Source organism: Taudactylus pleione, unplaced genomic scaffold (assembly GCF_031769625.1).
Source record: "Taudactylus pleione unplaced genomic scaffold, aTauple2 ptg000100l, whole genome shotgun sequence".
Lineage (NCBI taxonomy): Eukaryota > Metazoa > Chordata > Amphibia > Anura > Myobatrachidae > Taudactylus > Taudactylus pleione.
In genome coordinates, this window is record NW_028284502.1 from 16,759,416 (window position 1) to 16,777,532 (window position 18,117).

Below are 18,117 nucleotides of genomic sequence, written 5' to 3' on the forward strand. Positions count from 1 at the left end.
TTAACGTAAGTCATCCGATGAAAAGATTAGCTTTTTATTACTCTATAACGTCATTATACCCATATCCGGTAATAGGGGAATTGCGAAGCTGGAATGGCGCACATGAGTATTTAACTGTGGCCCTTTGCGTTAGGCGCCAGCACCAAGGAGAAAGCCCGCACAGTGTTTCTGCTAGGGCTCAGCTTCAATCTGTATCGCTGCGATAATACAGATTGTTAGCACTTGATATTGGTAGTAAGGAGAGAGCATCAGTGCTATACGTGTCAAACTGGGTATTTAAACCACTACTTCATAATTAATCAGTTCTGCGCATGTATAGAGTTTGTTAAGTAATGGCAGCTTCTTACTTAAGTGTTAATTGTCACATTTTTTTTAATGTCTCTTACTTTCTTAAGCAAGGTGCCTCTAAAGGCCCTTATGTAACATGTGTACGATTGAGATGTAGTCGGCAACTTGTGCACAAAAAGCCGGCGATCAGAATCCCAGCCCCAGAATCTCGACACCAGTCAGAATCCCGGCTCCAATATCTCGACACCAGTCAGAATCCCGGCTCCAGAATCTTGACACCAGTCAGAATCCCGGCTCCAGAATCTCGACACCAGTCAGAATCCCGACCCCAGAATCTCGACACCAGTCAGAATCCCGGCCCCAGAATCTCGACACCATTCAGAATCCCGTCTCCAGAATCTCAACACCAGTCAGAATCCCGGCTCCAGAATCTCGACACCAGTCAGAATCCCGGGCCCAGAATCCCGACACCAGTCAGAATCCCGACTCCAGAATCCCAAAGGCTGCGATTACGATGGTGAGTATTAGAGTTAGGTTTAGGGTTAGGCACTAAGGCAAGAGTCAGGCTGTGCAGGGAAGGGGCGATTAGAGTTAGGCTGCAGGAGGGGAGAGTTATGGTCACCCAGGAAAGGTGGGTTAGGGGATACCTTACTTACCTGCATCCATCTGCATTTCACCACTGAGACTACGCTGCCGGTATTCTGGCCGACGGCATTATGAACGGTGGGATCGCTTTCCCAACCCGTGGGATTGATCCCTACGGACATAAGATACAGACCCTGCACACTTGTTCACACAACGCAAGAAAACCCTGCAATTTGTTTGCGTCTGTTCTGCGTTATACGAAGAAGCCGGTAAGCATCTTTTCCTCATATGGACTAATGATTTCTCGCATACACGCATTTCCCCTGTCACCCGCAGGTTAACCCTTAGAGGTCACATGTTTTGTTTATTTCCTTTTTGGTACCATGACCGTACATGGTTAAAGTTGAGCAATAAGTTGCTATGTAAATGTAATCCTCATTTTCGCCCTCCTTCAGAATAAAAGCTGCAGAAAGGCAGATGCAAACACAGGCTAATAATATAAAAAGACAAAAGGGCGAAAAAAAGATTTGAACTATATACATCTAGTAACTATAGACTTTGGAAAGAATGCGCATGGTTTTTCTTCTCAGACTGTTAGCTCAGTCCATCTAGCACAGATCTTTTCTGGATGTCTAGGAGACAGCAGCGTCCCCTCTGCTCTGATATTTCACCAAACCCTGTGAATTCTGCTGGGCTAAATAAACATTACAGTGCTGCTAATCACATCCACTGAAGGAAAACAGCACTTCAGTTCAGGATCTGGGGAAGATCAGAGCCTTTTCTCTTGTAATCCCAGCTGCAGCTCAGTGGAAGAATCACATATTAGCTTTTCATTCCTGCCATGGGACTGTTTTTGCAACCCTTGTTCCTACACTATGTTGCTGTGACTTGTTTTCTAGTGGTCTATGGATATATGGATGAAACTATAGAGAAAGCCGTGAAATCTGAGGGATATTGTAGCAGAATTCTAAGAGCACAAGCCAGCACAAGAAAGGAAGGATATAATGAATTTTCCCTAAGAGTAGAAGGAGACCCAGAATACTACAAGCCAGGAAATACTTACAGGGGTAAGTGACAAGGGGGAACACCATCTGGGATGTTGCACCTTGGTTGGATGTGTTTGATGTTAGTGTTTTTACATGACTATAGTATGTTAAAGCACAAGTATGTCTTTGGCAGAACAAGTCGCACTGATCTGTATGTTCTCTGATTTTGTAGCTAACAGTGTTACTTACTAGGATATTTCAAATCAATGCAATTGCAATGTATATGGATGTACTTAAATAGTTATAGCTATATTATATATATAGTGCAAAGACTGGGGAAAACTAGCTAATAGATATGCAATAAAAAAGTCATCTCGGCACTGATTCCACCAATAGGGGACAGCTTGTATATAGTTATATGAAGTATTTATGACAGCACACAAGGGGTGCAGTTTTTAGGCTTTTGGGCAACTCCGAATCTACACGTTACACATGTTGGCATTGGGTAATTTTAAACATGAGATGTCAGCTGGAGATAATTACTTACAGCACATTTATGCAGCTGATCCTACACTGCTCACATCTAACGGCTTTGAAAACACACTGTGGTATTTTGATTGGCAACCTAGGAGCTCTCCAGCCCAGGCATAGGAAGGGATTGTGATAGGGTGTGATCACGCCCAGTCTACTGTTCCGTTATACAGTAAACCTGGTTACAGCATGTGCTGCTTCCAAAACTCTACCCATCTACCCGTGAGCATTGGTTTCACAGCTAAAAGACATTGGGTTGAGATGAACTACGTCTTGGAGAGTGATAAAGTGGAGAGAGATAAAGTACCAATCAATCAGCTCCTAACTGTAATTTTTCAAACGCCTGTAAACTGACAGTTAGGAGCTGATCGGTTGGCACTTTATTTCTCTACACCAGGAGGTCCCAACCACGGTCCTCAAGGCACACTAACAGTCCTGGTTTTAGGGATAGCCATACTTGAGCACAAGTGACTTAATTAGTACCTCAGTTTATTTGATTTAACCATCTGTGCACAATCATGGATATCACTAAAACCAGGACCGTTCGTGTGCCTTGAGGACCGAGGTTGGGAATCACTGCTCTACACTCTTATATCTCTCCAAGGATTAGTACATCTCCCCCCAACCCCGTATTCTGTTTCTAGCAAAGATCCCAAGCTGATGTGGCTATAACTTACATACAGTATATTTCTGTATTAATGCAGCACAATAATATGCACGGCACAGTCACAAACTGATACAATGATCAGTGCTGTGAGTTTATACTTAAATGTGTGGTTACTGCACATTGATCTGCAGCAGAAGGGCTGATGGATTTTTGTTTCCTTCTTTTTGCTGGATATCAGATAAAACACAGCCAGAGGCTTTTCTCCAGCTGTTAATAACCTGCTAATGCTCTGAGTTCAGCGGCTGATCTTCCTGCTGTTTGTTACTAGATAGGACTTCTCTGGCGTTTCCCATCTCCAAACTGTGATTTGTTCTTTGTACACAGACAGTCTTGGAACTTTTGGCCAAGTGTAGCAGATATATGACACCGGGTATAACATAAGGCACGGCCTGGAGATGTAAACAAAGATGACAATTAGTTGGAGTGTATTATTGTAATTAATTATATTTCGTTTGGGAATAAGTGACTGTAATGAATAAAATGTTAGCATCCCTCTAGTGAGTTTCAGGGGAGTTGGAAAAACTCGTGAGGTTATATAATAAATTTTCAGATTACAAGACTATCAGGAATTCAGCAAGTTCGACGCTAAATTAAAAACCAGCTTTAGAACTGATTGCTGCTTTAAATTTAGCTGTGAACTTGCTGAAATCCTGACGTTTCTGTAATCTCAGTACCTTCTACATAACCACCTTGGAAATTCATACTAGTTACTCTAAAGACAGAGATTTTGTTGATGAATTTCTCCAATATACTTTTTATACTGGGAATCATAAGAAACTTGATATTAATCATAGGTTGAAAAGTCTACCTGAGGCCAAAGGCAAAAACCATTGTTCAGTATTAGCGCCTCTAGAGTCTGCCTCTGATATATATTACATTTCATGTAGCTCCCTGTGGCACTCTAGATTGGGAACAGTAATATACTGGGTTTTTAAAACTTTCAGCAAAGGAACAGATTACAGTTTCAGATGGAAAATTAGACAATGTGACTGTCTCATTGCTCTGCCTATGGAGGTGGGCACGCATAAAATGTGGTTATTGTGTATATATCCATTTGCAAGCCAGGCGTACATGTTTCAGCAGAGATGGTGTAATGGTTAGCATTACTGCCTCACAGCACTGAGGTCGTGGGTTCGATTCCCTTACTGTGTGGCGTATGTATATTCTCAGCGGTGCTTGAGTGGGTTTCCTACGGGTGCTCCGGTTTCCTCCCACACTCCAAAAATATACCGGTAGGTTATTTGGCTCCCAACTAAAAAATTTACCCCAGTGTGTATGTGTGTGTGCATGTGATAGGGAATATAGATTGTAAGCTCTCCTGGGTCTTCCGCATCCCGCCCACTCCCTAGTGAATGGGCAGGATGGGGAGATAATTGCCAGGAATCGCGGCTCTGTATGGAGGGAGCAGGACTAAATGAAGTGAAATTGTGTCATTTAGCCCCGCCCTTTCATTCATTGCGGTCCCGCAGTTTGCCGTGATTGGGGCGGGCCCTTATGGCATAGGAACCCAGCCACACCCTCTGAAGTGTCCGGCTGTGTCTCTTCTCCAGGCATCTCCCGGAGAGGAGATATTAAAAGTCGGTGTGTGTGATCCCGTACGCAGCTTCCACCAAGGAATGTATTGAGAAGCTCACTGGCGACTCGGTTTACCGTTAATCGTTCAACGTACAGTCTTGAATCAGGCTCTCTGTGCTTTCAATATTCTCTTCAAACTATTCAGACCTACTTTATACAAATCTTAAAACCTTGGATTTTGGCTAAATTCACAAAAATACGGAATATTCCGTTATCCAAAATACCCCTGGTCCCAAGCATTTTGGATATGGGAGACTCAACCTGTATTTGTAAAAGGCATGCGTTAATGAGCTCTGTGTTTAGGTGGTTACTTTGTATGTTACGTAGGTAAATTATTGCACAATTCATCATATCATATGACACACATGCAGAAACACTTTGGAGAGAGCAATACATGGTTCCAAACCTGGTCAGACTTCGGACAGACCCCTTTACCATACATATATATAAGGTAACTAGGCGCTATTGGATATATATATACTAAAAAGCTGCTACCCAATAAATAGCTCTAATATTACTATTTGGCCGTAAACAGATAATATGTGAGGTAAATCCAAATATAATTCACCTCAGGGTGTGCTCATACGAACATCTGAATCAATGTATTACATTAATGTATTTTATTAAAATTATACACATTAAAAATCATATAAGAAATTTTATTTATATATCAGCAAAAAGGTATATATGACAATTAGCTCATATACAACACAATTTATATCATTTATACCATATGTAAGCAATCCAAATTTTCATTTATGCAAAGAGTTAGAGTATTCTTCCAATGATACCTTTATCCAGAATAAACAACAAAAAAGGTCTCTAGTCCCAGCAGGGGTTAAAAAATTCCCGATGTTAAAGGGATTGGATAGCTTCCATACAAATGTAACTGGTTAGCATATCCACTCCAGTAGTATGCACAGTCTCTACCCACACTATCTGCAGCTGGCCGAGTACAGTCTGTAGCCGCTATTTCAAAAGACAGTAGTGGTATAGACAGCTCAGTCACAGTATAATTACCCAGCTCTCCTGATATTTGCTAAGTGCAGGAGCGATGCCGGTCCATGTAGGTGTTTGTGCCTCGGAGTTCCAAGGGTCCTTAATCCGGGTTTCACCTCACCCAGCGGGTTACCATTGTCCATGCAGGAAGCATAACATACAGCAAGAGATAAAGGCCCTCATTCAGAGCCATACGCTCTGAGCAGAGCGCGCGCTCTGAATGAGGGCCGCCCTCCATAATTATGGAGCGTCCTCCTGGACGCTCGTATAGCTGTGGGTCACCACCCACAGCCTATACAAGCGTGCAGTTTGATGGCCGCGATGGTCTTGACCATCGCGACCATCGCCACTGCAAGCCGGAGCCTGCGGTTGAGTTTTTCAACCGCAAGGCCCGGAGTGATTTTAGCTCTATCAGAGCCAAAATCACTCCCACTGACATCACTAGTGATGTCAGTGGGCCGGCTTCTGACGGTAGGCGTTCCCTTGGGAACGCCCCCGTCAGGGAGGCACGCCCCCGGCACGCCCACCAAAGGGTGCGTGCTGTCAATCAACATCGACAGCACGCCCCCTTTGATCAGAGACAACGAGCGAAGGAAAGTCCTTCGCTCGTCGCGTCTGGCGCATGCGCACGACGGAGCTCCTGCCGACGTGCGCATGCGCAGTGCACAACATCGACCCACTTGCGAGCGGACAGCCGCTTGCGAGTGGGTCTGAATCAGGCCCAAAGTTGCAATCTTGATATTGTAAGTATCGGGTTCGTGATGCGTTTCTCCGTCACGTGACAGTTTCTTCAAGAAGGCAGTATAAAAAGTGAAGAAACCGTCACGTGACGGATAAACGCGTCAGGACCTGATACTTACAATATCCAGATTACAACTTTGTTTCTTGCTGTATGTTATGCTTCCCGCACGGACAATGGTAACCCGCTGGGTGAGGTGAGACCCTGAAGGAAACACCTGTCTCCCTGAATATACACAGATTAAGGACTCCTTGCCCATGGAACTCCGAGGCACAAATACCTTATTCGGACTGGCATCATTCCTGCACTTAGCAAATATCAGGAGAGCTGGGTAATTATACTGTGACTGAGCTGTCTATACCACTACTGTCTTTTGAAATAGTGGCTACAGACTGTACTCGGCCAGTTGTAGATAGTGTGGGTTGGAGATATATCCACTCCAGTAGTATGCACAAACAAGTTACATTTGTATGGAAGCTATTCAATCCCTTTAACATCGGGAATTTTTGAACCCCTGCTGGGACTAGAGACCTTTTTTGTTGTTTATTCTGGATAAAGGTATCATTGGAAGAAGACTCTAACTCTTTGCATAAATGAAAATTTGGATTGCTTACATATGGTATAAATTATATAAATTGTGTTGTATATGAGCTAATTGTCATATATACCTTTTTGCTGATATATACAGTAAATAACATTTCTTATATGTTTTTGAATGTGTATAATTTTGATAAAATACATTAATGTAATACATTGATTCAGATGTTCGTATGACTTATACCGTACATGATAACTTTCCCGAAAGTCGCGGGAGGCTCCTGATATTTCGGGTAACCCCCCGCACCCCCGGTAGAGTAGGCATTTCTCCCGAATTGTGCCCACTTCCTAGTGATGTGGGCAGAATGGGAAGAATTTCCGCGGCGATCGCGGGTCCCCGTGTAGGGGGCGGGGCTTAATGTCACAATTCTTCAAGAAGGGGTCTTGTTCTAGGGTCTGGAAAGGCAAACACAGCTTTTTAGAAAGGCAAAAAACATTTAATTTTTGCTAGAGTGCGCTTCTGCATTTCGACGTCTTTTTTGGTCTATTTATCAATATGTGTCTATATCGTGACTTTTTACAGCAATTTATCAATACAATCTGGACAGGAGCAGTATCATTGGCGTATCTATACTGGGTGCCGGGTGCAGAGCCATAACTAGACTTTTTTTAGTGCCCTGTGCCAGAAAGAGCATTGGCACCCCCCTCATTTTTCAAAGGGACATAATGCACCCAAAAAAGGGCCATGGCTTCATGGGGAAGGGCCAGGGAAGATATAGGAGAGGCCAGGAGATGCTGGGGATGAAATAAGAGGAAGCTACAAGCAAGATTGATAATAAACAGAAATTTGACAGGCCCAAACAGCGCCCCCTGCCCTGCGGTGCCCTGTGCGATGGCACCGGCCTCAGTGGCATAAGTTCATCCCAGACGCCCGTAGGCAAGTTATAATGTGGTGCCCCCATCACAGTCGCTGACACTGTAATGTAGCAAGGGTGGCAGCTGGTGGTCTGACATGGAGCTCTCCACTAGTGTATGGTGGCTTCTCAGATGCCAAGAAGGGGTGTCGTGTATTGGGTATACTGTACACTCCGGATACGTAGTTACAGCCCTAAGTGGGGTGAATATGTTGTGGGCAATGGAGGAGGTGCCCCTTCAGAGCTGGAGCCCGGCGGCAGGTGCCTCCATTGTCTCCCATAGTTCTGCCCCTGACCGGCCGCACTACCCTAGCTACGGCCCTGGCCGGGTGTGTGGGTGCACATGCACCCCTGGGACTCAAGGGGCCCACACCCCACACTCGTTCAATTTACTTACATTGTGCGTCTGCCTCAGATGAACAGCACTGGTGCTATTTTATGAGAGATATGTGCGTGCGTAGTAGGGTCCGACACAGTTTACACTGCACATGCACCGGCACGAGGGGGGGTCTGAGCTCTCCCTCCTGTAAGAAGCCCCTGAGCAGTATGGCTCCACTTACCATCTTTTCAGGCCAGTTTCGGGATATATGCACATGCTAGATTGTTTGTGCATATTCAGTCTTGGGCTGAGTTGCAATCATAGGAAAAAATATGATATATCACTTACCCAATCCAAATAGTTATGGCAGAACCAGCACTCACTGGCATCAATGAAGAAGCTTTATTGACATATATGTATCATGGGTACACTACACATACAGATATAGAATTCACCGGGTGCCCAACAGTCCATTTCAACTGTTGCCAGTTATCCTCAGGAGCCTCAGAATTGCACACCTTGTTCTAGATGAACGTGTAAGGTCTTCCAGTTACTCGTACAGTAGGTCAGTTTTATTTACTCCTTGTTATTCACTCAACAAGGCAATTAGATTGTATATTTAATAATTTATGATTATAATATCTGATTTCCAATAAGTTCCTTAGGGTCTATTTGCTAAGCAGTGATAGGAGACAGAGTGAAAAGTGATAAGGTACCAGCCAATCAGCTCCCAACTCTCATTTTTCAAACACAGCCTGTGAGATGACAGTTGGGAGCTGATTGGCTGGCACCTTATCACTTTCTTATCACTTTTCACTCTGTCTCCTAACACTGCTTAGTAAATAGACCCCTTAGATTTATACTGTAAGTTTTACACTGCGACAGGAGCATGCTACTGCAGACTTCCAGCCTTATAGTACATCTCATTTATAAAGTAGTAATAAATGTATTTTTCCATATAGGAAAGGCTGATGGTTTATAATTGATGGCAGCCAGTACAATTACTGCAGATTGTGTTCAGTTCCACAGTAAAAGATTTGCAGCTGAACACAACATCCATGGTGCAATACTGACATTTGGGAAAATGTCTACGAAAACCGTTCCCAACTATTTGCTAATATTTACACAAGCCCTCATGCTTAGCGAGGGTCAGTGTCTTTTTCCTGTCTAGTTAAACATTTGGTGTTAGCATTCTTTCCCCAGTGCGACAGGTGTCCCGGCTGTACAACAATGCAAGGATTACATTGGTGAGAGAAGGACCCGCACAAAACAATTTACAATGTTTTTCCATCTTTTTTAAATGACGCTCTGGAAAGCACAGTACAAAGGGTTCTCCAGGACCATGCACTATTTATAAGGGCAGCATCTCAGCCATTCACAATGAAATATTCTGCCAAATGCAAATCAAGACCAGCATCAAGTCTAAAGGGAATACATTTCTCTCCAATGTGAACCTTCTAAGTGCTATAAAATGAGTTCTATGAATACGTACGAAAAAAAATACAATGCTAATTTATGGTGAGAAGTAACATTCCTGCCATGCATGTTTGCAATTCCCATGGATTAGGGGATTTCATTTTTATGGGAATTAATACATTTGGAAACATTATAACACTTACTCCATTTGATGTTGCATGTTACTTTGTTATCTGTAATGTGGCTGATTTGTAATTAGCTGTACATTTTCTGCAAAGCTCATAGTTACACCCTTAGGGCCTAATTCAGAGATGTTGGCAGTCGCCTCCATGGCTGCATCTGTTTGCCGAGTCGCAGTGGCAGGGGCGTATCTATAATAGGGGAACACTGGCCCCTGGGTTCAGGGGGGCCCCGCACTGTACACCCTGCACCCATAATATTATTTACCTCTCGGGAGTCCCACATCGGCGCGGGAGTCCGGCGCTGTAAAACGACTGGAAAATGGCTGCGGCGGCCATTTTCCCATCTTTTGCGCATGCGCAGTACAGGGAAAATGGCCGCCATGACCATTTTCCCGGTGACCTGTGCATACACTATAGACTCTGGGCACACTCTAGTGCCCAGAGTCTATAATTCCGGTGCTGGCCGCGCACAGCTCAGTGCGCTGCCGGCCGCCGGGTGGAGAGGAGGGGCCCTGTGTCAGAGACTGCACACGGGCCCCCTCCTCGCTAGAAATGCCCCTGCGCAGCGGCTATAATATGCAAATGCTCATTTCAGCTTTTCCCTTGTGTATAAACGAGCGCTGGATTGTGCAGGCCCTGAGCCTCTCACTTTCAGTGCCTGTGCATGCTTCAATGCTGCCAGGGACCCTCCACCATTATGGCAGGTGAGGTGCCTCCATCTCTGTGTCTGAGAATGCAGCAGGTTTCACTGAATCTTTTTTGCGTTCTTTTCAGGTCACCTCCCAGTCAGCACCCAGCCACGCCCACGGATTTCCCTTGCTATTTCTGATACCATCGATCCCTTATGTAACAGCACATTTTTGTGTAGATTTAGGGTAACGCATTTGCTGTAGGGACTTTCAGAATATTCTGCTCGTGCACAGTAGCAAATAACCGCTCATTGCGTGAACACCGGCAATTGCGTGCACTACTGAAACAGGCCCATAGCCTGATGTACTGTATACAGACAGATGTGGCCTCCGTTCATATTCTGTCTTTCACAGTAAAGCAGTGAAGTTCCAAAAAATATGTTAGACTGACTTTATGAAGATGAGATAGAGAGAAAATTGTATACCTCATAGTATTCCTGACCGGAAAACTATTACAAATTTGGGACACACAGATACACCTACTTTATGTTATACCCATTTACCCACAAACCCTTGCTCCTTTCGGCTTCTGAAATTCGGGACTGTTCTGTGGAAGTCTGGATGGTTGTACTGTACAGGACCATCTTAATGTATGGGCACACTGGACAGCTGCCCAGGGCCATGCAATTCTAGGGGCCTTCAAGCAGTGGCAGGATGAGCCAGGGGCATCTAAATGGAGTGTGCGGTCGCTCGCTCTGTACATGGGGCAGTTGGCTGAGATACAGGTAGAGAAGGATGCTCCCCAGCCAGTCTGATTGTGAATTACATACAGGTAGGTTGGAGCTACAGTGACTAATTAAGTGGGGGCACAGGGGCAACGTACCCAGGGCCCTTCTCTCTAAGGGGGCCCCCTTACTTTAATCATAGCTGCATTGCAGAGCAGGAACTGCACTGCGAGCTGAAGAAGAGGGAGGAGTCCAGAATCTTTGCTTTACATCATGTTTTTTATGTTTAAACATTTTATTTTATTGAAAGTTCCAATAAATCTAAAGGTTTATTTTATTGACCGCTTATATTTTTATTCGCGTGAATGGGCTTGTAGGGTCCCCAGTGCATTGCTTTGACCAGGGCCTACAATGCTGTTAAGACGGCCCTGCCGTTGTATACCTCCCCAACTCATCCTATTTTAGGAGACTGTCTCCCCTTCGCACCAGTCGGCATGTTTTGTTTAACTTGCAGGAAGATGGAAATGATGTTCCTGTTCATTAAAGCTACAGTACATTTGGAGAGTGTAAAGGGTTTGGGGCTTCCTAGCACTTTGAACGCGCTGGACACGCCCCCATGCAGACATGGGAAGCCCCCAATGTGGCATGACCATAGCCCCAGCTTGGAGTGTAGTGCGAACTCAGGGCCTGATTCAGACCTGTTCACTATATGGGTGCGCTCGCAAGTGGCCCGATGTTCTGCATACACGCATGTGCGCGCTTCATTCTGTGCGTGCGTGAACTACTCACTTCGATCGCATACCGCTCGCTCGCCCTGCAAAGACAGCCCAGTTTAATGAGTGACAGGAGAGGCCATTTGTGGGTGGTAACAGGCAGTCCAGTAAAAACGAGGGGTTGGCGATGCGAACGCAGGCTTAGCGGTTCAACGCCGTTTCAGAGGCGTGCATAATTAACAGGCAGTATCATAGTACACGTCACTTGGCTTTGTTTTACACTGAAATGCTTGCAGAGCTTGCGGTAGGGTAAGGCTACCACAAGCACTGCGTTCTCATCCGATGGTCCTCGATACCAATGATTTCATACACTTCCTGGAGATGACGTGTGCCAGTGGGTGTCTCTACATACGTTAAGGGGTGTCTAGATTAGGGGTGAGCGGGTTCGGATTTCTGAAATCCGAACCCCCCCGAGCCCCCCCGATCCGAGTCTGATCCGAATCAGGCTCGACTTTTCCCGCCTGACTCGGATCTGAAATCGAGGCAAAACGTCATCATCCCGCCTTCCGAGTCTCGCGGGTTTTGGATCCTATATAAGGTACCCACGTCGGCGCCATTTTCTCACTCGGCTGTGGACAGTGAAGAGGGAGGGTGGGAGTTAGGGCTGTGTAGTGTAGTGTAGTGTAGTGCTGCTGTTGTCCACTACTTCAAAGTCCATAGGGGCTGGCTGTGTTGTGCTGTGCTGCTGTTGTTAATAGGGGCTGTGTCCACTACTTCAAAGTCCATAGGGGCTGGCTGGACTGTGTTGTGCAGTCAGTTCTCCATAGGGGCTGTGTCCACTCCAAAGTCCTGTGCAGTGTCCCAGTCCTAAAGGAGTGCTGCAGTGTTGTCCAGGGGGTGCTCTGTCCATCAGGGGTGCTCCCCCCAAGTGCTAAAAAAATAATATATTTTCTGTGTTTGTGAATTGTGTGCGCAGTAGCCGCACGTGCATCAACAAAGTAGTGCCAAGCGTGCGCCTGTGTCATAAGTAAAGGGCCGGCTGGCTTGACCGTTAAAGGGTGCTGTAACCCCCGAAAGTACACTCCAGTCCAAACCAAAAAAAAAGTATTTTCTGTGTTTGTGAATTGTGTGCGCGGTAGCCGCACGTGCATCAACAAAGTAGTGCCAAGCGTGCGCCTGTGTCATAAGTAAATGGCCGGCTGGCTTGACCGTTAAGGGTGCTGTAACCCCCGAAAGTACACTCCAGTCCAAACCAAAAAAAAAATTATTTTCTGTGTTTGTGAATTGTGTGCGCAGTAGCCGCACGTGCATCAACAAAGTAGTGCCAAGCGTGCGCCTGTGTCATAAGTAAAGGGCCGGCTGGCTTGACCGTTAAGGGTGCTGTAACCCCCGAAAGTACACTCCAGTCCAAACCAAAAAAAAAATTATTTTCTGTGTTTGTGAATTGTGTGCGCAGTAGCCGCACGTGCATCAACAAAGTAGTGCCAAGCGTGCGCCTGTGTCATAAGTAAAGGGCCGGCTGGCTTGACCGTTAAGGGTGCTGTAACCCCCGAAAGTACACTCCAGTCCAAACCAAAAAAAAAATTATTTTCTGTGTTTGTGAATTGTGTGCGCAGTAGCCGCACGTGCATCAACAAAGTAGTGCCAAGCGTGCGCCTGTGTCATAAGTAAAGGGCCGGCTGGCTTGACCGTTAAGGGTGCTGTAACCCCCGAAAGTACACTCCAGTCCAAACCAAAAAAAAAATTATTTTCTGTGTTTGTGAATTGTGTGCGCAGTAGCCGCACGTGCATCAACAAAGTAGTGCCAAGCGTGCGCCTGTGTCATAAGTAAAGGGCCGGCTGGCTTGACCGTTAAGGGTGCTGTAACCCCCGAAAGTACACTCCAGTCCAAACCAAAAAAAAAATTATTTTCTGTGTTTGTGAATTGTGTGCGCAGTAGCCGCACGTGCATCAACAAAGTAGTGCCAAGCGTGCGCCTGTGTCATAAGTAAAGGGCCGGCTGGCTTGACCGTTAAGGGTGCTGTAACCCCCGAAAGTACACTCCAGTCCAAACCAAAAAAAAAATAATTTTCTGTGTTTGTGAATTGTGTGCGCAGTAGCCGCACGTGCATCAACAAAGTAGTGCCAAGCGTGCGCCTGTGTCATAAGTAAAGGGCCGGCTGGCTTGACCGTTAAGGGTGCTGTAACCCCCGAAAGTACACTCCAGTCCAAACCAAAAAAAAAATTATTTTCTGTGTTTGTGAATTGTGTGCGCAGTAGCCGCACGTGCATCAACAAAGTAGTGCCAAGCGTGCGCCTGTGTCATAAGTAAAGGGCCGGCTGGCTTGACCGTTAAGGGTGCTGTAACCCCCGAAAGTACACTCCAGTCCAAACCAAAAAAAAAAATATTTTCTGTGTTTGTGAATTGTGTGCGCAGTAGCCGCACGTGCATCAACAAAGTAGTGCCAAGTGTGCGCCTGTGTCATAAGTAAAGGGCCGGCTGGCTTGACCGTTAAGGGTGCTGTAACCCCCGAAAGTACACTCCAGTCCAAACCAAAAAAATAATAATTTTCTGTGTTTGTGAATTGTGTGCGCAGTAGCCGCACGTGCATCAACAAAGTAGTGCCAAGCGTGCGCCTGTGTCATAAGTAAAGGGCCGGCTGGCTTGACCGTTAAGGGTGCTGTAACCCCCGAAAGTACACTCCAGTCCAAACCAAAAAAAAAATTATTTTCTGTGTTTGTGAATTGTGTGCGCAGTAGCCGCACGTGCATCAACAAAGTAGTGCCAAGCGTGCGCCTGTGTCATAAGTAAAGGGCCGGCTGGCTTGACCGTTAAGGGTGCTGTAACCCCCGAAAGTACACTCCAGTCCAAACCAAAAAAAAAATTATTTTCTGTGTTTGTGAATTGTGTGCACTGTGGCTGCACGTGCATCAACAAAGGAGCAGCGCCAAGCGTGCGCCTGTGTCCCATAAGTAAAGAGCCGGCTGGCTCATTTCTTAAAGGGTGGTGTAACCCACAAAGTGCACTACTCTCCAGCAAAAATAAAATAATATTTTCTGTGTTTGTGTGCGCTTTAGCCGCACGTATATATATCAATATAACATAAATGGAGGACCAAACTTTCTCCGATAAAAATAAAATAGGGAAAGATCAAGAACCACTTCCTCCTAGTGCTGTTGCTGCTGCTGGGAGTTGTTCATCATCCCAGAGAGGAAGTAGGAACATCACTACTTTTACTAAACAATTGACCCTCCAACAGTCCCTAGCGATGAGGATGAAGTACGACAGCAGTCATCCTGAAGCAAAACGTATAACTGAGGCCTTGACTGCTATGTTGGTGTTAGACGTGCGTCCGGTATCCGACATTAGTGCAGTGGGATTTAGACAATTGATGGAGGTAGTGTGTCCTCGGTTCCAAATCCCGTCTAGATTCCACCTGCATCCTCAAAGCAGCAGCGACAAGCGTGCGTCTGTCTGTTAAAGGGTGGTGACACCCTCAAAGTGTGCTACACAAACAATTAAAATATTGTTCTTTTTTTTTCTGTCTTTGTGAATTGTGTGGGCTGTAGCCGCACCTGCATCCTTAAAGCAGCAGCGACAAGCGTGCGTCTGTCTGTTAAAGGGTGGTGACACCCTCAAAGTGTGCTACACAAACAATTAAAATATTGTTCTTTTTTTTTTGGTCTTTGTGAAATGTGTGGGCTGTAGCCGCACCTGCATCCTTAAAGCAGCAGCGACAAGCGTGCGTCTGTCTGTTAAAGGGTGGTGACACCCTCAAAGTGTGCTACACAAACAATTAAAATATTGTTCTTTTTTTTTCGGTCTATGTGAATTGTGTGGGCTGTAGCCGCACCTGCATCCTTAAAGCAGCAGCGACAAGCGTGCGTCTGTCTGTTAAAGGGTGGTGACACCTCAAAGTGTTCTACACAAACAATTAAAATATTGTTCTTTTTTTTTTGGTCTTTGTGAAATGTGTGGGCTGTAGCCGCACCTGCATCCTTAAAGCAGCAGCGACAAGCGTGCGTCTGTCTGTTAAAGGGTGGTGACACCTCAAAGTGTTCTACACAAACAATTAAAATATTCTTCTTTTTTCTGTCTTTGTGAATTGTGTGGGCTGTAGCCGCACTTGCATCCTCAAAGCAGCAGCGACAAGCGTGCGTCTGTCTGTTAAAGGGTGGTGTAACCCTCAAAGTGTGCTCCACAAACAATAAAAATATTCTTTTTTTTTTCTGTCTTTGTGAATTGTGTGGGCTGTAGCCGCACTTGAATCCTCAAAGCAGCAGCGACAAGCGTGCGTCTGTCTGTTAAAGGATTACATCGGTGACAGCATCCAAGTAGGCATGTCAGACAGTCCGTACCTGTACTGGCAGGAAAAAGAAGCAATTTGGAGGTCCCTGTACAAACTGGCTCTATTTTACCTGAGTTGCCCCCCCTCCAGTGTGTACTCCGAAAGAGTGTTTAGTGCAGCCGGGAACCTTGTCAGCGAAAGGCGTAGGAGGTTGCTTCCACAAAATGTGGAGAAGATGATGTTCATAAAATGAAATATCAACTCTTCCAGGGAGACCAGCCTCCAGAACGTACAGAGGGACCTGTGGTTCCAGCAGGGACGAATTAATACTCTGTGAGGATGAGGATGTACACACTGAAGAGGGTGAGGAATCGGTGGATGAGGAGGATGAGGATGACATCTTGCCTCCGTAGAGCCAGTTTGTGCAGGGACAGATAAATTGCCAGCTTGTTTTGTGGGGGCCCAAACGAACCAATCATTTCAGCCACAGTTGTGTGGCAGACCCTGGCGCTGAAATGATTGGTTTGTTAAAGTGTGCATGTCCTGTTTATACAACATAAGGGTGGGTGGGAGGGCCCAAGGACAATTCCATCTTGCACCTCTTTTTTTTCTTTGCATTATGTACAGTTTGGGGCCTAGTTTTTCAATGCCATCCTGTCTGCCACTGCAGTTTCACGCCTAGATGGGTCACGTGTTTGTGCCGCCCACTTGTGTCGCTTAGCATAGTCATCCAGCTACCTCGGTGCAACCTTTTGGACATAAAAACACTATTGTGAGGTGTGAGGTATTCAGAATAGACTGGAAATGAGTGGAAATTAAGGTTATTGAGGTTAATAATAGCATAGGAGCAGAAAAACCTACAAATTCTGTGATTTTAGCTGTTTTTATGCTTTTTTTCAAAAAAATACAGATCCAAAACACAAAACCCAGAACCCAAAACACGCAAGGGTGGTTTTGGCAAAACCAATCCAGATCCAAAACACGAAGAAAGATCCAGATCCAAAACCAAAACACAAAACACGAAAAGTGGCCGGTGCACACCCCTAGTCTAGATACGCAGAGCAAGCGCTTGCACAGCCAAAGTGGGTGTGCTTATGCCTTGGTGAGCGATCGCATCCCATGACGTCAATTTGGAGAATTTGCATTTGCTCAGTGCGAGCGTATGCATCTAGCGACCGGGTCTGAATCAGGCCCTCTGTCTGTCCCAATTACCTCAGAGATAATATTGGGAGCTATGTGTTTAGGGCTCACACAAGTAGGTGCACATGTGTAAAGATGTACAGTCTTCTGACAGAACGTACCTTCCATCCACCCTGTATTTCTGTCACATTCTCACCATCTCGTGTAAACTATTGGAAAAATATTATTAGCCTATTTTGAAGGGCAGAATATTTTATATCTTCGTCCATTGGAAGAAACCATTAAGGATTATGGTAGTTGTCAGTAATATATACAACTACCAAAAGTTATCTGTTATACTTACAGTACCTACTGTGCTTTGGTTATTTTAAAGTTAATCCATCCCATACATTTTCACAGAGGCCACCTTAATATGGGTTAAATCAATATACATGAGAATGCCTTTTAGATCATCTATAAAATTATAACTAATGACATTGCTGAGGAATGAGGCATAAAGGGACATTATTGAGGCATGAGGCACACATTCCTCAGGCTTCATTTATATCAATAGTACCCAGTGAATTGATAGGTTCCTCACAGCCTTCATACTTGCCTACTCTCCCTGGACTGCCAGGAGCCTCCCGAAAATAGGGTTCTGCTTCCGGCCCCCCGCAGGAGTAGGCAGGTCTCCCAGAATGGCCGCCTACTCGTGCCTCTCCGCAAAAGTGAGCGGTCTGGGGGTACGATGACGCAATTTGCGCAGATTTGCATCATTGTAGCACCGCCCCCTGCTTTACAATGCTGGTAATATCAGCATTATAAAGTGGTGGCAGGGCAGCGATCGTGCCGGCACGCCCCCGCACCGCCCACTTCAGGCGACCCCACGCCACCCACTGCACCGACCTGGCAGAGGGCTGCCAGA

The 18,117-nt window shown here is 45.6% G+C and overlaps 1 protein-coding gene across 2 annotated transcripts in view; it reads left to right on the forward strand.

The window, feature by feature from the left end:
• Positions 1-1,405: 1,405 nt before the first annotated feature.
• SPON1 (spondin 1) overlaps positions 1,406-18,117 on the forward strand; it is a 420,788-nt gene continuing 404,076 nt past the window's right edge. For both annotated transcript variants that reach the window (XM_088470447.1, XM_088470448.1), the window contains exon 1: positions 1,406-1,940. In XM_088470447.1, the coding sequence (XP_088326573.1) occupies positions 1,715-1,940 (226 nt within the window). In that variant the 5' untranslated portion in view covers positions 1,406-1,714. The remainder of the gene's footprint in view (positions 1,941-18,117) is intronic.